The sequence below is a fragment of the Trachurus japonicus genome, chromosome 18 (genome assembly GCF_045865225.1).
Source record: "Trachurus japonicus isolate A0001 chromosome 18, Traja_1.0".
NCBI classification, from domain to species: domain Eukaryota; kingdom Metazoa; phylum Chordata; class Actinopteri; order Carangiformes; family Carangidae; genus Trachurus; species Trachurus japonicus.
The window spans coordinates 2,899,294-2,918,510 of NC_140924.1; the positions used below are offsets into that span (position 1 = coordinate 2,899,294).

Sequence of the window (19,217 nt, forward strand, 5' to 3'; positions counted from 1 at the left end):
AGGTCATCATTCTTTCTGGGCAAATTGAATCGTAGGCAACAAGTCTCACTAGTCCGCACTAGTTGGACCTACTTGAGACTCGTTGCGTACAAACTGATGAAACCCCTTGGATAAGAAGCAAAACGTCTTCCCAGACAAAAACTAGTCCAGTTGCCTACTATTCAATTTGCCCAGAAAGCAGCATGTGTTGTATTCAGCACAGTGTGTCTCTTTTTCATATTATATTATTTGCTCTTGTTGTTTACTGATGCTTTAACAACTGAATTTCTGATGAATAAAGGTTATCTGTCATCACCATGCCACATGACATTAAACCTGATGGAGATAAGGCTTCTTTAGAGCTTTGTCCTGATTGGGAAAGCCACCGGTAGCAGACAGTTGCTCTTCTCAACTAGAGTACCAGGACCACAAATCCTACATAGTATTGCTTAAACTTTGTGTGTCTACATATCTCAGATTCTTCTGCGCTCAGTTAACAGCAACAGACAGGTATCAAACACAGAGATCTTGTTCTTTCGATAGTGACCCAAAGTTCATATCTCACCTATGAACTTTGGGTCATATCCTGGGTCTGTTGGTTCCCCTGTTTGTGGCTGCTGTTATTCTTTTCATCATCATGTTGTATAAAAGGATTAAGAACACAGATGGTATGCACACAAGTTATTTGATGTTTTGTCATAATTATGCTGAGATCAGCAAATGTTTAAATAAAACATTTTGCAGAAGGCATGCAGTTTTGGTTAATGATTGGTATATCAGACAAATAACAGCTTGATCATGTATGGCTAGTGTTGATCAGTAGACCATTGTGTACCAACGTTCATTGCTGTTTATCCATGATTTCAAGTAAGAATCCCCCAATGGCTTTTTCATGCAACCACTTTCCTGCCTCTAGCTGCTAGCTCATGTAGACGTCACTATTCCATCCATATTCCTGTCTCTGTCCTCAGTGTCCAGGCATGGAGACACCGTGGAGGCCTACAGGGGGAGGTGGAGGTCAGTCCTCTTGCCCTGTGAGGAGTCTCCTTTACCCATAAACCCAACGGTGTTGTGGAGGCGCGATGACCTCCCATGAGGACTGACGCTCTGACCAGTGGAGACCTCAGTCTCACTCTGAGTAACCTCCCACTCTTTGGCAGCGGCAGCTACACCTGCATCGTCTCCGCATTTGGACATAAACAAACACTGAGAGTCATACAGCTGAAGGTCAAAGGTCAGCAACACACCCTAACACCTATGGTACATACAGTCAGAGGTCAAAGGTCAGGGATGATTTACTCACAGGGGTCATGTTGTTGTTTATGTTCATCTCGTCCACAGAGGGCTACTCCGACACAGTTGAAGCCTTCGTTTTCTGTGTTCTCATGGTTCTTCTGGTTCTCCTGTATGTTCCTCTGGGTGTCGCCTGCTGCATTAAAATTCTTAAAAGTAAATCAATCCCAAAAGGTAGGATGTTTGTGTGCTGTCATTTGAGCAGCTATCATTTGTATCACTTCTGGAAGGGGTCTCTGTCTTAATTAGGTAGTTTTGACCCCATCAATACCCCCCATAATTCAAACCATGGTTCTGGTTCTGTCCTTCAGGTCAGAGATTAAAACCTGCTGCTGCTGCTGTTTGATCTTATCATCATGTGTTTGTTGTCCCTCAGACCAACCGGTGGAGGAGGGAGCAGAGTCTGCCCCGCTGTCCTTCCAGACCAATGCTAATCTGTCTGAAGACGTCATGGAGTGGACAGACGAAGACAACAGGAAGGTCCATGAGCATCAGAACGGCTCTGTAAAACAGGACCAGGTTTACAGAATGAATAAAGACCTGACGGCTGGAGTCTACAACAAGCATGTAGACTTACTGAGTGGGAGAAGAGTGAATCTCAAGGTCAAAGGTGAGAGTTGTTGTCTGGCACATGTTGGGGGACATTAGCCATCTCAGAAAATAGACACATCTCTGACACTTTTTGGGAACAGTATTCTGCCCTCGCATTAGGTTAGCTAGACAGATAGATAACAATGATGAGGGACTCCGGAAGTCTTGTTGAGGTTTGTATTCTTTTTCCTCAGTTTTATTCGCAGAATTCTCTCATACTTTTTTGTAAGACTGCAAAACAGACAGAGAAATAAACATTACTAAATATAACGTCTGTTGTCTCTTTACAGCAATAAAATAAACACACTTTCACAAGATGAACAGATGTAAATAAATCTGTGTAGCGCCACGGCCCTCTGCTGGGCAAATTCGGTACTACGGCGGCAGCATGAGAAACACATTTACCGCGAGTGCAACTCGTAAAAACTGATACAATGAAAGTAATACACCGTATTAATTAAAGTAAACATATAAATCTCTCAATAACTATAATGTGGTTGTGTAATTACTTACAGACAAAGACTTAACCAGCGCTGTTTTGAAGCAGCTAGCCCAGTGTGATTTCCTTGTTGTCTGAGTAGGTCCGTCCCTCTAAAGGGTCCGACTAGGAACTTAAACTCAAAACGCCGCAAGGCGGAACACTCCTCGCCTGGTATATTATAATACCACTATAAACATCTTAACCCAAACTATTAGATTAAACAAATACACAATCAATCATCATTTATCAACACCACTGTTACTTATCAGAATATCCATCATTTTATGAGTCTTTAGACATGAGGAAAACAAGTTCTGAGATGGGCCTGATGTAGGTTTTTGTTGTTCCTTGTCTCACAACTTTAACTTCAACCTTGCGAACCATGCTGTCTTTGCTGGGCAATGTCTTTACCACAAGTCCAACTGGCCAGTCGTTCCGCTGAGCCTGACTGTCTTTCATCAGGACTACATCATCCACTTGAATGCTTGGTTTTTCATCAGTCCACTTGTGACGTTTCTGGAGAGTCACCAGATATTCCTGCCTCCATCGCTTCCAGAAGCTCTCTGCCAGGCACTGCACCTGTTTCCACTGATTTTTGTGAAGATCCTTATGATCAAAGTCACCTGGAGGAGCTGTCACTGGAGTCATCTTTTGAGTGAGAATCATTGCAGGTGTCAATATAGTAGGATTGTCTGGATCAGTTGACACTGGAGTCAACGGCCTGGCATTTAGAATGGCCATGACTTCTGCCATCAGTGTTGTCAACACTTCGTGTGTGAGGTGTTTGGTGTCAGACCGTAGCAACATCCCCTCCAGAATCCGACGTGCTACTCCTATCAGTCTTTCCCAACAGCCTCCCATATGGGATGAATGGGGGGAGTTGAAAGTCCACGTGCAGCCCTGTTTGTCAAGGTAACTTGTCAGCTCTGGATCACTGGTGTTGATTTTTAATTCTCTGCACGCTCCAATAAAGTTTGTGCCTCTGTCAGAGCGAAGCTGTTTTGTTGGTCCACGAATTGCAAAGAATCGTCTTAAAGCATTTATAAAACTTGAAGTGGACATCGACTCTAACACTTCGATGTGAGTCGCTCTCGTGCTCATGCATGTGAATAACACTGCCCATCGCTTACTTTCAGCGCTGCCTCCACGGGTGCGGCGAGTGACAATGCTCCACGGCCCGAAGACGTCCAGTCCGACGTGGGTAAAAGGTGGTTCTGAGGTGAGTCTGTCAGCTGGTAGCGGTGCCATTTTCTGCTCCATTAACCTCCCTCTCAGTTTTTTGCAGGTCACACAGTTATGGAGGACACTAGACACCAGCCGTTTGCCTCCCACTATCCACACTCCTGCTGACCGGATGGCACCTTCAGTTAAGTGACGGCCCTGATGGAAAATGTCCTCATGGTAATGTCTCACTATGAGAGTTGTGATGTGATGTGTTTTTGGCAGTATGACAGGATGCCTCTCGTCTCTTGGTAAGTCAGCGTTGGTAAGGCGTCCGCCAATCCGAAGGAGTCCATCCTCGTCGATGAAAGGATTCAACTTTCTCAGTGGACTCTTCTTTGAGAGCTGAATCCTGTCTCTCAAACAGTTTAACCCTTCTGCATAGGATTCTTGCTGGACACAGCGAATGACAACTGTTTTAGCTTGCCACCGTGCATCAACAGCATCTGCTTTATGTGTCTTTGAGAATGTTCTTGTTACTTGAATAAGTTTTGTGATAGCTTGCAATAATCTTTTCCAACTAGAAAATCGTTCAAAGCGTGCTGAGCTGAACTGACCTTCTGTAGCTTTGGTGTAGTTGACAGCAACCTGAGGCCGGACTTCAACATCATGTTCAGGATCCACAAGATCAAAACTGTTGCTGTGTGGAGACTCACTTGTGTTTTTCAGGAATCCAGGACCTGAGAACCAGTTTGAAGCTCTGAGGACGTCTACAGACTTCGGCCTGGTGGCGTGATCCGCCGGGTTCTGTTCGGTGGCAACATACTGCCACTGTTGAGGCTGACTTGATTTTCTGATGCGATTGACCCGGTTGGCAACATACACATGAAATCTTCTGGAGGTGTTATGGATGTAGCCGAGAACAATCCTGCTATCAGTGAAGAATCTCACGGCTTGTATTTCAATGTCCATCTCACTGCAGATCGCGTCCGCCATCTCAGCTGCCAGGACAGCGGCACACAGCTCCAAACGTGGGACTGTATGGGCTGGATGCGGCGCCAACTTTGCTTTGCCCATGATGAATCCTATGTGGCACTTGTTTTCATCATTGGTGACACGTAGGTAGGCTACTGCGGCGATAGCCTGTGTGGAGGCGTCAGAGAATAAACAAAGCTCTCGATTTTTAGATGATGCAAGAGGGATTGGCACATACCTTCTTTTGATGTGTACTTTTTCTAATTCCAGGAGGGACTCTTTCCACAGCTTCCAGGCCTCTTGCTTGTCTGACGGGAGGGGATCATCCCAGTCATATTCTTTAGACGACAGTTCTCTGACCAGAGCTTTTCCCTGAACTGTGATGGGAGCCACGAAGCCCAGTGGATCATAGAGGCTCTGAACTGTTGATAAGATACCTCTTTTTGTGAACGGTTTCTCATCGCGGGACACTTGGAAACTGAAACTGTCACTCTCCAGATTCCATATCAGTCCGAGGCTCCGTTGAAGCGGGAGAGGGTCTGCTCCTAAGTTGAGGTCTTTTAAGTCTTTTGCAAGATCCTCAGGGGCAAATGCTGTCATGACTTTGTTGCTATTGGAAGCGATTTTGTGGAGCTTTAAGTTAGATGCTGCTAACATTTTTTGAGTCCTCTTTAGCAGATCGATGGCTTCCTCCTCTGTAGTAACCGACGTCAATCCGTCGTCCACGTAGAAGTTTCTCATGACGAACTCCTTACTGTCTGTGCCGTATTCAACCTGATGTTCTTGTGCAGCTCTTTTTAGACCATATATGGCAACTGATGGCGAGGGGCTGTTGCCAAATATGTGCACCTTCATTCTGTATTCTGTGATGTTGTTGTTCAAGTTGTTGTCCTTATACCAAAGGAATCGTAGATAGTCACGATGATCTTCGCGAACAACAAATGCGTAAAACATTTGCTGAATGTCAGCGGTGACTGCGATGTTCTCTCTCCTGAAGCGCATTAAAACACCCAGCAGGGCATTGTTTAAGTCTGGCCCGCTGAGCAGCACGTCATTCAGTGATACACCGTCATGTTTGGCACTTGAATCAAAAACCACTCTGATCTGATTTGGTTTTTGAGGATGATAGACTCCGAATAGAGGTAAGTACCACCTTTCTTGATGTTCCTCTAATTCTGGTGCCAGCTCTGCTTGGTCATTCTCAAACACTTTCTTCATGAACTCCAGAAAGTGTTCTTTCATGTCTGTGCGTCTGTCTAGTGTTCGTCTGAGAGACAAGAGTCGTCGCAGAGCCATGTCTCTGTTGTTTGGAAGACGGCGGCGGGGTTTGCAGAATGGCAGTGGTGCTACCCAGCTGTTCGCTTGATCCATGTAAACCTGTTTGTCCATGATGTCCAGGAATGTTTGATCGTCGACTGACAAAGCTATCTTTTCATCATCAGGGTGGCTGTCGAAGACTGTAGCTCCAAGTTTTTCCGTCTCCTCGCCTTGGAATGTGCAGTCCACAGTACTTGGTTGGTGAGTGTTTTTTGTGTTAAGTGTCTCTTTCACTTGTATTTTGTTAGGACAAGGACTTAACATGGATGTCCGTCCATTAGGCAGTGTGTGTGTCTTGTAGACTCTGACACTGGGTGGTTTGTGAGCTCGGTCCAGGCAGACGTCTCCTACAATAACCCACCCGAGGTCAAGACGTTGGGCGTAGGGGTCGTCATGGTTACCGTTGTGCTGCTGCCTCACTTTATGCACTTGTAAAATGTCTCTTCCTAGCAGGATGTAGATCTGAGCCTTTTCATTGAGAGGTGGTATCTTATCTGTCAAATGTCTCAGATGGGGGAAATAGCGGGCTATTTCAGGTGTGGGGATTTCATCTCTGTCGTCTGGAATCATTTCACACTCAATGAGAGTTGGAAGCTTGACCTTGATCTTTCCATCATAGGATTCCACCACAAAGTCTGTTGCTCTCCTTCCTGCAGTTTCCATAACACCAGAGCACGTCTTTAATGTGTAGGGAGATGCTTTTTCATAGAGGCCAAAGTGGTTGAAGAACTCAGGGCGAGCAAGTGAACGATTGCTCTGATCATCTATTACTGCATATGTCTGAATTACCTTTTCTGGTTGATCTTCAGGGTAGATGTTAACTAAACATATTTTGCAGCAGGATTTGGCGTTGGTGTTTCCCCCACAAACCTCTGTACATTTTGATGTTACTGCAGGGGGAGCTCTTGGGGGACTCTCGTGGGTCTCCTCCTCCTCGCCTTGATCTGCTGGAACTTCTGAGACCCAAGGTGCGCGACCAGGATGTAAAGCTGATGTGTGAGTCTTGCTGCCACATTCTCTGCAGAATATTTCTTTATCACAGTCTTTTGCTCTATGTTTGGTCGAGCTGCAGCACCTGAAGCAGATGTTCTTCTCCTTGAGGTAGGTTTTACGCTCCTCCATGGGCTTGCTGCGGAAGGTGCGGCATTTTATGAGTGCGTGAGGCTTGTTATGCAGAGGGCATAGACGGTCTGGATCTATAGCTCCTTTTTCGACAGAGCCTGCAGGAGCTGCTGTAGCCTCAGAAAGGACACCAGTCTTCCTCACAGACACAGGCACCTTGTTGTTGTATCTTGTGGGTCTCTCTGTCTTGGTGGGACCTGTGTAGTGAGCTTGAGATATCATAAAGCTAGGATCATTTCTAGTTTTAGCTTCAGAACGAATAAACTGTGAGAAGAAGGAGAAGGGTGGATAGGGAACATGGTTGTATTCTTTATACTTTGACCCGTGGGAAATCCACTTTTCTTGAAGACTAAATGGAAGCTTTTCTAATATGGGGTTCACTCCACGTGATGTATCGAGATATGCTAGTCCAGGGAGGAATCCTCCTTCCTTTGCATATTCAAGTTCAAGTAAGAGATCTCCAAGCTCTCTTAATCTCACATTGTCTCTGTTCGTGATTCTGGGAAACTCCTCGATCCTCTTCAGGAGTGAATGTTCAACTGCCTCAGGGGTTCCATAGGTCTCTTCTAGTCTTTGCCAGACCATGTCTAGCCCTGCAGCTGAGTTGTGGCTGTGTATGGCTCTGATTCTTTTTGCTTGTTCCTTAGACGCTGGCCCGAGCCATTTAATCAGGAGGTCTAGCTCTTCTCTTGGAGTTAATGCAAGTTCATCAATGACGCTTTGAAAAGAGGTTTTCCACGCCCAATAGTTCTCTGGGTGTTCATCGAACTCCATTAGACCAGATGTGACTACTTCTCTTCGCATGAGGTATTTTGCGACATCTGGTGTGGGTGCTGTCTGCTTGACGGAGTTGTCAGGATCCCACCTCTGCTGTGCAGGCTGTCTCAGGTAAGTTGAATTTACAGTTGGATCTAAATGTCTCTTTTTCTGCACAGGAGGAACGTTTGCAGGAGTATGTTGTGTGGCGTTCACTGCTGGTTGGATGTTCACATCTTTATGAGCTGTTTGCAGGTGAGTATCTTCATTTTCAATTTTGAGGTTGCTAATTTCTTGTTTGACTTTCTCTACTGCAGGTTGTGAACATGTGTGCATAGACATGTGTCCTGATGAGCCACAGCTGTGTTGCAAAACGTACTCACTTGTCCTTTGTGCAGCGTTGGATGGTGAGAGAGGTAGGTCAATGTCATGACGAGAGTCTATCTCTGCATTGTCCACAGCAGCTACAAATACTGCCTCTTCTGCGGTGGCTGTAGCTGCATCCTTTTCTTTTTGTAGAATGTGCATTTTTGCTTTTAACGTTGCCTGTTCAACCATCATCTCCGCTTCTTTCTTAGCGAATGAAGCCTGCGTGCGAGCAGCTTCGGCTCTGGCCCGAGCCCTGAGTGCAGCAGAGCTTGTTGTTGATGATTTGCTACTTGATTGTGCGATGGATCTAGTCGCCAAGGACTGATGTGTTCATTCATCTTGGTTGCTTGGATGACGTTAGCAATGATGAAATCAGTGTTGGGTTGCTTCGTGAAGAGCTTGGCGTATTACTGTCTTCTTACTATTCTGCCCTCGCATTAGGTTAGCTAGACAGATAGATAACAATGATGAGGGACTCCGGAAGTCTTGTTGAGGTTTGTATTCTTTTTCCTCAGTTTTATTCGCAGAATTCTCTCATACTTTTTTGTAAGACTGCAAAACAGACAGAGAAATAAACATTACTAAATATAACGTCTGTTGTCTCTTTACAGCAATAAAATAAACACACTTTCACAAGATGAACAGATGTAAATAAATCTGTGTAGCGCCACGGCCCTCTGCTGGGCAAATTCGGTACTACGGCGGCAGCATGAGAAACACATTTACCGCGAGTGCAACTCGTAAAAACTGATACAATGAAAGTAATACACCGTATTAAAGCAGATATCAGTGGAATGTTTTTGTTAATATAAGTCCTAAATAGTCCTATTTTCCGTCAGCAATCACTTACATGAAGTATTTCAGCCTAAACACGAGTCTCTCCGTCACTCTGCTCTGCTGTAACCCGAGGAGAAAATTTTCCTTGTGGGATACAAGTGTTATCCAATGAGGGGAGAGAACGGCATGAAGGGCTGTGTGTGCAGCCAAGGGATGCGCGTGAATGTGGTGACGTAGCACGAGGACCAATTGATGCCTGACAAGGGCGGGGGCTGCTAACTCATGGTGCGTTCAAGGAAACTCGTACTTTGTGTTTTTCCTTCCTGTGAAGTCATACCAGTTCGATCTGGTACGAGTTCACGGGTCGGAAGTTACGAGTGGCTGTTATAGGGAACTTTCACAGACAACAGGACGGTAAAAACACGAGCTACGGGTTACCTGGAACGCTACCAAGTCGTAGTTGTGACTTGAAGCTGTAACTTACGGTTTCAAAAGCCTGCCTTGAACACAGCATTAGCCGAAACGGCCGTGCCGATGATATCTGCTTTAATTAAAGTAAACATATAAATCTCTCAATAACTATAATGTGGTTGTGTAATTACTTACAGACAAAGACTTAACCAGCGCTGTTTTGAAGCAGCTAGCCCAGTGTGATTTCCTTGTTGTCTGAGTAGGTCCGTCCCTCTAAAGGGTCCGACTAGGAACTTAAACTCAAAACGCCGCAAGGCGGAACAAACAGTGTCCACATTTTTGGACTTGTTCAGTTTATTTGCCTAAGTAGGCCCCAGGTACTTGTATCCTCTACCATATCTTATCCACCCATGAATGTTGACAGTGATCACCACCAGAGCTTTGGTCCTCCTCAAGTCCATCACCAGTTCCTTCGTCCCACAGTTGATAATCCTGGAGCAGATGCTCCTCCTACACCAAATTTCCGCAGGGATCTCCTTTGATCATATAGCTATGGCCGGCTTCAGGTCGATCAGCTGATTCCTAGTGTAAACACTGTGGGCTGTGTGGAGTTGTTGCGTCGCTGCGCTGAAGAAAACTTGTGCAATAAGGAACCAAAACACCAAAACTCTCACAACCCACATGTTGGTGTGAAGAAAAAGAAAAAAAAGCAATACAACTTGACCAAAAAGCAGCAAAAAAAAAAAAAGGAACTGTAGTAGAAGAATAGTGGAAGACATCAGGAGTGTCCGTAATGGCGCATGTGCACTACATTATATCTCATCATCATGGGGTTTGTTGTCTCTCAGAACAACAGGTGAAGGCCGAGGAGGGGGCGGAGTCTGTCCAGCTGTCCTTTAAGACCAAAGCTAACCTGCCTGAAGACGTCAGAGTGGAGTGGAGGAACAAAGACAACATGAAGGTCCATGTGTATAAGGAAGGTTCTGTAGAACAGGACCAGGTTTACAGAGGCCGAACAAAGATGAAGAAAGACATGATGAGGACTGGAGACTTCAGTCTGATCCTGAGAAAGCCCAGAGTCAGAGATACAGGAAACTACACCTGTAGAGTCTACACCAAGGACGGAGACTTACTGAGAGAGAGAAGACTGTATCTCAAGGTCAAAGGTCAGAGTTGTTTGTTTGTCTCTGGTTGTTTGATAGGGCCTGAGCGTGGACAATGTCCAAGGAAGACCCTATTGAAATTGTACTGTTTTTTTTGTTTCTAAATCTTTTTCTTTTTTAGCCCCAAACAATTGCATTTTTGGAGGCTTTCCCATGAGCAAACACGAAATGAAATGAGCGGGTGAATTGGCTAAACAGCCTTTTTGCCCAGTTTTTCTAACTCACCTCTCATGGAAACAGAAGGTGGTAATGTTTTTCATAAACATGCACTAATCCTAAGTGTCCTTTTGTGGCCACATGATGATCAATAAGTTGATGAAGCTCCATAATGATGTCACACACAGATGCTTCGATAGGCCCTTTACAGCTGCTTGCAGTTTTAATTTGTCTCTAGTTGTTTGTCTCTGTCCCTCATGTTTTGTTTCATTCATGTCAAAGAGGAACGAGTTGAACGGTAGATTTAGGTCACATATTAAAACCTGCTGTGGCTGTCTCATGACATCATTATGTGGATTGTTGTCTTCCAGGACAAAAGGTGCAGGTAAAACAGGGGGCGGAGTCTGTCCTGCTGTCCTTCAAGACCACACCTGACCTGCCTGAAGACATCAGAGTGGAGTGGAGGGACAAAGACAACAGAAAAGTCCATGAGTATCAGAACGGTTCTGTAGAACAGGACCAGGTTTACAGAGGCCGAACAGAGATGAATGAAAACATGATGAGGACTGGAGACTTCAGTCTGAGGTTGAAAGACTTCACAGTCACAGACACAGGAAGTTACAGATGCAGCATCTACAACAAGGACGGAGACTTTCTGAGAGGAAAAACGCTGACACTCCTCTGATGGCTGATCAATCAGTCTGATTGGTCTGTCAATCAATCTGTGATTATTGATAGGATCTGACTTTTGACCAGCAAGAAGATAAAGAAGGTGAAGGAGCTGGTGAACGATGGATGAAGACAGGAGAACACTACTGAGTCCTACCGAGTCTTATCTGTGTGGTGAACAATTAGTGTGTGTTTAATGAAGTTATGCTAGAATATGTGATAAAGTGACGGATTATTGTGATTTAACAATTTGATAGAGTTTGTGAGAAAGACAAGATGCTGTGCAATGTACTGAAGTGCACGAAGAACTGAGACAATGACAGTAACTTGATAGTGGGTCAGTCTCCTACAAATTAACGTACGAATTAATAAACTTTAGTGGTAAACAGTGTCTGTCTCGACTTCCTGCACCTGTCACCTGTCGCTGTATCACACACTCAAAAACACAAAACAGTCCAATAATGTTCAAGTGTTGAAGAGTTTCAGTTTATTTTCCAGTCACAACAGCTTCTTCCTTTGGAGCTGTGGAAACTGAATGTAGTACAGGTAACACACAGATTACAGCTGCAGTTGTTATAAAAAAACAGTCACAACATGATTGCGTAATGACATCATGATGACATCATGTGCTGAGGCAGGTGTATGAACCTGTCATAAACCTGATCTTGTTGGTAAAACACACACACTGAAGAAACAACATGATCACACAGGAAACAGTGAGCAGAGAGCAGGAACTACAACATGATTCATGGACAACATTTCAATCTTCATACTTGACGTTATTAGAGTCAACATCTTTTTAATCGGTCACAGTGTCGGCCCAGAGTCCTGGTTCGAGCTGTGGTTCTGGCGCTGGTGGTTCTTCAGGCTGCTGGACCTGCTGAACGCTTTGCCACACTGCTCACAGACGAACGGCTTCTCCCCGGTGTGGCTCCTCTGGTGGTTCTTCAGATCCCCCGACTGGGAGAAGACAGCTGCACACTGTCCACAGCTGTACGGCTTCTCCCCGGTGTGGACGCGCTGGTGGACGATGCACTGACTCGAGGACGCGAACGCTTTCCCGCACTGGTCGCAGACGTAGGGTTTCTCTCCGGTGTGAGTCCTCTGGTGCGGTTTCAGCTGACTCAGCGTGACGAAGGCCTTCCCACACACGTCGCAGGTGTATGGTTTCTCCCCGGTGTGGATGCGCCGGTGAGGTTTTAACCTGCTCACCGTAGCGAATGCTTTCCCACACAGGTCGCAGCTGTAGGGTTTGTCTCCGGAGTGCAGCCGCTGGTGGGTGTCCAGCTCCTTCGCCGTCACGTAGGTCTTCCCGCACTGGTCGCAGCTGTACGGCCGCTCGCTGGAGTGGATGCGCTGGTGGCGTTTCAGACTGCAGGAGGTCATGAAGGCCTTCCCGCACTGAGCGCACCTGTACGGCTTCTCCCCGGTGTGGATGCGCTGGTGAGTCTTTAAGTTGCTCAGACTGGAGAAGCTGTTCCCGCACTGGTCGCACCAGTACGGCTTCTCCCCGAGGTGGACGCGACGGTGGACTTTGAGATTACTCAACTTGACGAACGACTTCCCGCACTGGTCGCAGCTGTGGGGTTTCTCTCCAGAGTGGATGAGCTGATGTCTCCGGAGCCGATCCGCCAGGGAGAACACCTTCCCACAGGTGTCGCAGCTGTACGGCTTGGCTTCGGTGTGAGTGTGTTGGTGCGACTTGAGGTGGTACAACCTGCTGAACGCCGCTCCACACTGGCCGCAGACGTAAGGCTTCTCCCCGGTGTGGATCCTCTGGTGGTTCTTTAAGCTGCTGATGGCGGTGAAGGTGTTCCCGCAGTACTCGCAGCTGTACGGCTTCTCGCCCGTGTGGATCCACTGGTGAGTCTTTAAGTGGCTGGAGGTGGAGAAGCAGTTCCCACACTGGTCGCAGCTGAAGGGTTTCTCCCCCGTGTGGATCCTCAGGTGGGTCTTTAAGTTACCTGAGGATGTGAAAGTGCTCCCACAGTGCTCACACCTGTGCTGCCTCTGGTTACTGTGCAGCTTCTTCTCAGTCTTTGAACGCCTGTGTTTCTATAGTGACAGACAAACAGGAAGAGAAAAACAGAGAGAGAGGGATCATATTCACCAGCATCAAACTTGCATTGAATAACTAGAGTTTATGATTCCTAGGGTCTGACCGTTTAGTCCTAAGGTCTAAAACCTGAGATTGTTTGGTCCCGTGGTCAAGATTGTTTAGTCCTGAGGTCAAAAACCTGAGATCGTTTGGTACTGTGGTCAAAAACCTGAGATCGTTTGGTCCCAAGGTCAAAAACCTGAGATTGTTTGGTTCTGAGGTCAAAAACCTGAGATCGTTTGGTACTGAGGTCAAAAACCTGAGATCGTTTAGTCCTGAGGTCAAAAACCTGAGATCGTTTAGTCCTGAGGACAAAAACCTGAGATCGTTTAGTCCTGAGGTCAAAAACCTGAGATCGTTTGGTACTGTGGTCAAAAACCTGAGATCGTTTGGTACTGTGGTCAAAAACCTGAGATCGTTTAGTCCTGAGGTCAAAAACCTGAGATCATTTGGTCCCGAGGTCAAAAACCTGAGATCGTTTGGTATTGTGGTCAAAAACCTGAGATCATTTAGTCCTGACGTCAAAACCCTGAGATCGTTTGGTACTGTGGTCAAAAACCTGAAATCGTTTGGTCCTGAGGTCAAAAACCTGAGATCGTTTGGTCCCGAGGTCAAAAACCTGAGATCGTTTGGTCCCGAGGTCAAAAACCTGACATTGTTTAGTCCTGAGGTCAAAAACTTGAGGTCCGAGTCTGATCGTTTGGTCCTGAGGTCAAAAACCTGAGATCGTTTGGTCCTGAGGTCTAAAACTTGAGATCGTTTGGTCCTGAGGTCTAAAACTTGAGATCGTTTGGTCCTGAGGTCTAAAAAATCTGAGGTCCGGGTCTGACACCAGGTCCAGAACTAAAACATCCTGAGATCAACAGAAGATCCAAACTAGCTGGGGAGAAGCAGAACAATGAAATGTTCCTACGATTCATCTAGACAAGATGAGACCCTCAACACTCACCTGCAGACCAGTGGGACCCACACACTCTCTGCTCTGGTCCTGGTCCTGATCCTGATCCTGGTCTTGATCCTGGTCGGTGAGGTTCTCCTCCATGACAGTGGTGTGGTGGTCTTGGTCAATGAAATCTTGGTCCTGGTTCTCCTCCATCGTGGTCGGGTGGTTCTGGTCCTGGTTCTCTTCCTTTACTCTGATCTGGTCCTGGTCCTGGTCAATGAAGTCCAGGTCCTGGTTCTCCTCCTTTATCTTGATCATGTTCTGGTCTTGGTCAGTGAAGTCCAGGTCCTGGTTCTCCTCCTTCATCCCGGTCTTGTCGTGGTCCTGATCATAGTGATCCAGATCCTGGTCTTCCTCCTTGACAACGAACCTGTAGGAGTCCAGGTCGTCGGGATCCGGGTCCTGGTTTTCCTCCTTGACCACGACCTTGTAATAATCCTGGTCCGTACAATCCGGGTCCTGGTTTTCCTCCTTCATCCTGGTCTGGACCTGGACCTGGTTTAGGAAACAGAAACATTTGTTCCTTTGAGAACGAAACTCTACAGTAAAACTAAAACACTGAATGATGTCACATAATCTACTACTACTTAAAGCTTCAGTTGGTAACAATTATTCAGTCATATTTCCATTTCCATTTCCTGTCTCTCTCTCTCGATTGTGCTAACCATTACAGGCGAAAAGCCAAAAACATATACTTTATAAAAAACAATACAATAATGCAACAAAACATGTTCATGTTTTTCTGATTCAGGTTGATCAATGATCAATAGTTGGCCAGAAATGTATTTTTTATACAGTATTTAAAGGTATGTAGAAGAAAACCATGAGATCCAGTAGAACCAGAGTTTTCTCGAGTTGCCGCACAAGTTTACCCGAGTAAGGAAAACGAATTTGATTGGTCGTTATCGAGCGGGCGGGATATTCAAAGCTTGGGGCGAGCCCGAGCTCGGTGTGTGTGTGTGTGTCTCAAAGGTTTGATTAACGGATGATGGATCCAATATCAGTGGCTGATGAATCGTGAGCAACGTGACGTATAATCCGTGTGCCTGCATTATCCAATGGGAAAAAAAACTACCCCACTTTCATCCCAGATTTACTCAAAAATAGAATTTTGCACAAAGTTTGGGCTACATCGTCTGATAAATGAGTTATTACACTAATGTTAAGACCCACAGTGGAATCAAATTAAATTTTCTATTCTGTACAGCTTTAAAACAGGACTCCAGACTGCCCATAAATTGAGGCATTTTGCCCCTAAAATCTGAGACAATGAAAGGAAATTTTCATCTAACACATGTGCAACCAGAAAACTTGCTATTTTGTTTGTTTTTTTGTTTGTTTACTGGTGAAACGTGGAAGGAACGGCCCAAAGTATCTGAATCTCTGAAGTATCTCTTACAGGTGTCAGGCCGATGTGTGTGAGGATCATGAATGAAAAGGAATTGTGAATATTTGCTTTGAAAGAAGAAGAATGTTAAGTTAGTGGGCCACTGTGCTCCTGGTGAAACAAGTTAGTCTGAATCCCTATCATCTTGATTTGATCCATTTGATGGTGTTAATAGGCTACTGTAAATACCTGCTGACTAACAGTAATAAATTGTTTTTTAAATTGAGTCAGAGGGGCGTGCCTGGCAGGAGTCCTAAGGATTCTGGTTTATTGGTATGCCAATCAGTTCATGCAAATAAAATGGGGGAATGTAATGTAGTCTCTGCTCCATTAGGAGTGAGTAATGGAGTCCGTCAGGGTGGCTTACTGTCACCTTGCCTATTTAATGTTTATACGGATGATCTATCAGACCAGTTGAGAAGATGTAAAACAGGATGTGTGATAGGAAATACCATTGTTAATCATCTTATGTCTCATGTGTCTCTTTCAGGAGCTGCTCAACATATGTTCAGAATATGGGGTAGAATTTAATGTTAGTTATAATGCCCAAAAGAGCTCTGTTATGATCTGTCAAACTAAAGGTGATAAGGAACTGGTGTTCCCATTATTTCATTTGTCAGGGAATGTGTTACCTTTTTGTCATACTGCTAAGTATTTGGGACACATCATCACTGATGATTTGTCTGATGATGAGGATATGTACAGGCAACGGCGTATACACAAGCCAATGTGCTGAAACGTAAAATTTTCTGTTGTTCTGATGATGTTAAAATGAATCTCTTCAGAGCTTAATGTATACTATACTATACTATACTGCCCCCTTGTGGGTTAAGTTCAAAAAGGCAAGCATTCTCAAACTTCAGGTTGCCTATAACTAATGATTGCCTACAACTTTTGATGGGAAAACCTAGGTGGTGCAGAGCGAGTGAGTTATTTTGTCAAGTGCGAGTAAATACATTTCATGCTCTGTTGCGGAAATTGATGTATACATTCATCTGTCGACTGAATGACACACGAAATTCTGTCTTAAAGGGATAGTTCACCCAAAATTGAAATTTCACTCATTCCCCAAGCCCCGAAATGCGAAATTGTTCCGAAAAAAATTAAATAAGTCTATATTTCAAGCTTGTTTGCAGCGGAAGCTCCTCTTCCTGGTCCGTCCAAATCTCGCACAATTTGCGCCGGCGTCAGTAATCGCACTGACGCCGGCGCAAATTTCGCGAGATTTTGGGACTTCAATACAAGACGGACATTGCATACGAGCAGCATGGAGGAATTTGGATGTTTTTTGGTGTGTCTTTTTGTTACGAAGACAGTTGGTATCCATTTGCAACTGTCATATGGACATGCAGTGCTACGCTGAGACTCAGAGAAGCCACGGAGGACTCTGAAACTTCTCCAAGCCCTTAGTCCACATGAGGGGGAGGAGATAATGAGGGAAATTTCAATTTTGGGTGAACTATCCCTTTAATGCTGTTGTCCAATCCTGTTCTCAGTGCTGTGAGATACCAGTCAGCCATGTGGAAACACTGGTATGACTGTCTCCTTTAAATTTGTATGTGTGTGTGTGTTTACTTGTCTTTTTTAAATGGACCTTGAGTCTAATAATAAAAGTCTATTAATAACACACCTGTACCCATAGTAACCATAGCAGTAGCTTCCACCTGGTCTTACTGTAAGGCCGCCCACTGGAAGTCCGATGCAGTAAAGTTAGTAACATATGATAAATATAGCAAATGATAGCCAACAAAACTGTCAACAAAACTAGATGTGTTTCAATTATTAGACATTAAAGGTTAAGAAGGAATGAGAAAAATACTGATGATGAACATTTTTACTTTCATACCTCAAAAATGAATCATGTCAGATAAAATCAGAAATGCATGAGATATAAGTTTTCCCTTTGGTAGGCAGAGAGGAACATTAAAAAAACAAGTAAATAATGAATTTCATGGTTGTATCTCATTTCTGATTGGTGCAATTTAAAATGTTACAATTGCCCCCGGTCTCCCCTACATTTAAATAATCCACTAATTCACTAACTCAGTGTTACACATAGGTGTTACAGGTTCAAGATAAACCATCAAACCGCTAAAGAGAAATAGAAACAATGAACATAAACATGTAAACTCTGTTACCTGCGTCTGTAGCTGGAGGCTCGTGACGTCTGTTGTTGGTCAGTTAAACAAACCGGAAGTCGGTTCTGAGACATAATGCACCTGTCCGCGTGCCGTGGAGTGTCCGCATCGTGTCGCACTGACTCAGGTGAAGGTCCAGGTGAGAAGATTAAAGGTTCAGAGATCCGACTGATGAAGCCGCGGACTGAGGGAACCCGGAAGTACACACTGGAGCCAGAGTCCGACGTCCGGGTGAAACACGGACCAGATCTGTTGGTTCCGCTCTGAGCCACAGCCAGGAAACAAGTAGAAATATAAACAACATACAGTAAGAACAGAAGATATAAATGTTGTAAATGTTACAGAACTGTAATGTTTTGATAGCACTTTGATTTGCTTTCGGCTAATTCTGGCATGTTTACATTTGTTTAAATGTTTTTATTAATGTGCAATGTCCCTGATCCTTAAACCTTTAAATAAATAAAAATAAAATACATTTGTTGATTTACTAACTTACAGTAAAGGGATAGTTCAGTTTTTTTTTTACTGTAAGTGGTGTTGGTGTTGATGGCACTGATGGCCATTTACGTAGATAGATAGATAGATAGATAGACAGACAGACAGACAGACAGACAGACAGACAGACAGACAGACAGACAGACAGACAGACAGATAGATAGACAGACAGACAGACAGACAGACAGACAGATAGATAGACAGACAGATAGATAGATAGATAGATAGATAGATAGATAGATAGATAGATAGATAGATAGATAGATAGATAGATAGATAGATAGATAGATACACTTTATTACAGACTCAAGGTCCACATAAAAACATTTAAAAAAAGATTTTTTTTTAAAACACAGTGGAGTGAGACTGAGTGAAGTTTTAACTAGCCTACATTTACTAAACAACCACTTAAATAATAATATGATATGCTGTACTGTTACACAACAATATAACGTTACCTGAACTGTGAATATAGTTCGTTTTTAAATCTCTTTCTCTTTCTACTGGTATTAATACTATTAACCTATTAGGCCTATATCTATTTTTCATTCTGTACCATCTGTAAACATGTCACTGAAGATCAGCTGAAACAAAAAACAACATTGGTTGAATACACTGGCACCTGACACATACAGAGTTCAGCCTGTTAGGATTCACTTGGGTCTTGGTGTTTACAGTAAATCTATATGAGGTGTGATCAGTACATACACAGTGACTTCATAGTGTCAGAGAAGAGATAATTGTGTTGAAACAGCCTGAGGTGAATGGTTCTCATGTCTGAGACTGAGGTTACACCACCTGGTTGTCCATTTAAAGTAAAGCAGCCTGCAGTAAGTGAGTAAATACACCAGGGGGCAGTGACAGCACTCTAGCATGAATGTCTCAGCCTGAACAACTGATGCAGACTGGGACCAAGCAGAGGAGGATGCTCAGTCC

The 19,217-nt window shown here is 44.5% G+C and overlaps 2 protein-coding genes and 1 long non-coding RNA gene across 3 annotated transcripts in view; 2 read left to right on the forward strand and 1 right to left on the reverse strand.

Annotated features, from left to right (window-relative positions):
- Window positions 1–11,563, forward strand: part of LOC146968310 (uncharacterized) — a 156,499-nt gene extending 144,936 nt beyond the window's left edge. The window contains exons 3-4 of the mRNA XM_085760312.1: window positions 10,081–10,398; window positions 10,923–11,563. Coding sequence (XP_085616438.1) covers window positions 10,081–10,398; window positions 10,923–11,236 — 632 coding nt within the window. The 3' untranslated portion in view covers window positions 11,237–11,563. The remainder of the gene's footprint in view (window positions 1–10,080; window positions 10,399–10,922) is intronic.
- LOC146968315 (uncharacterized) lies at window positions 1,076–1,876 on the forward strand. The gene is made up of 3 exons (XR_015034206.1): window positions 1,076–1,213; window positions 1,323–1,446; window positions 1,649–1,876. It is a non-coding gene; the product is annotated as an uncharacterized LOC146968315 (long non-coding RNA).
- A 341-nt stretch (window positions 11,564–11,904) lies between the features above and the next one.
- On the reverse strand, window positions 11,905–17,979 carry LOC146968316 (uncharacterized). The gene is made up of 3 exons (XM_085759092.1): window positions 17,787–17,979; window positions 14,268–14,756; window positions 11,905–13,275 (listed from the first exon to the last, which is right to left on the reverse strand). The coding sequence occupies exons 2-3, from the start codon at window positions 14,736–14,738 to the stop codon at window positions 12,028–12,030; spliced, it is 1,719 nt and encodes a 572-aa protein (XP_085615218.1). The 5' UTR covers window positions 14,739–14,756; window positions 17,787–17,979; the 3' UTR covers window positions 11,905–12,027.
- Between the last annotated feature and the right edge of the window lie 1,238 nt (window positions 17,980–19,217).

Bases quoted from the DNA above. Each gene is read 5' to 3' on its own strand.
- LOC146968316 (XM_085759092.1), bottom strand. From the start codon at position 14,738: ATGAAGGAGGAAAACCAGGACCCGGATTGTACGGACCAGGATTATTAC. The intron at 13,276-14,267 runs GTGAGTGTTGAG...CTGTCACTATAG, and splicing joins TGGGTCCCACTGGTCTGCAG to AAACACAGGCGTTCAAAGAC.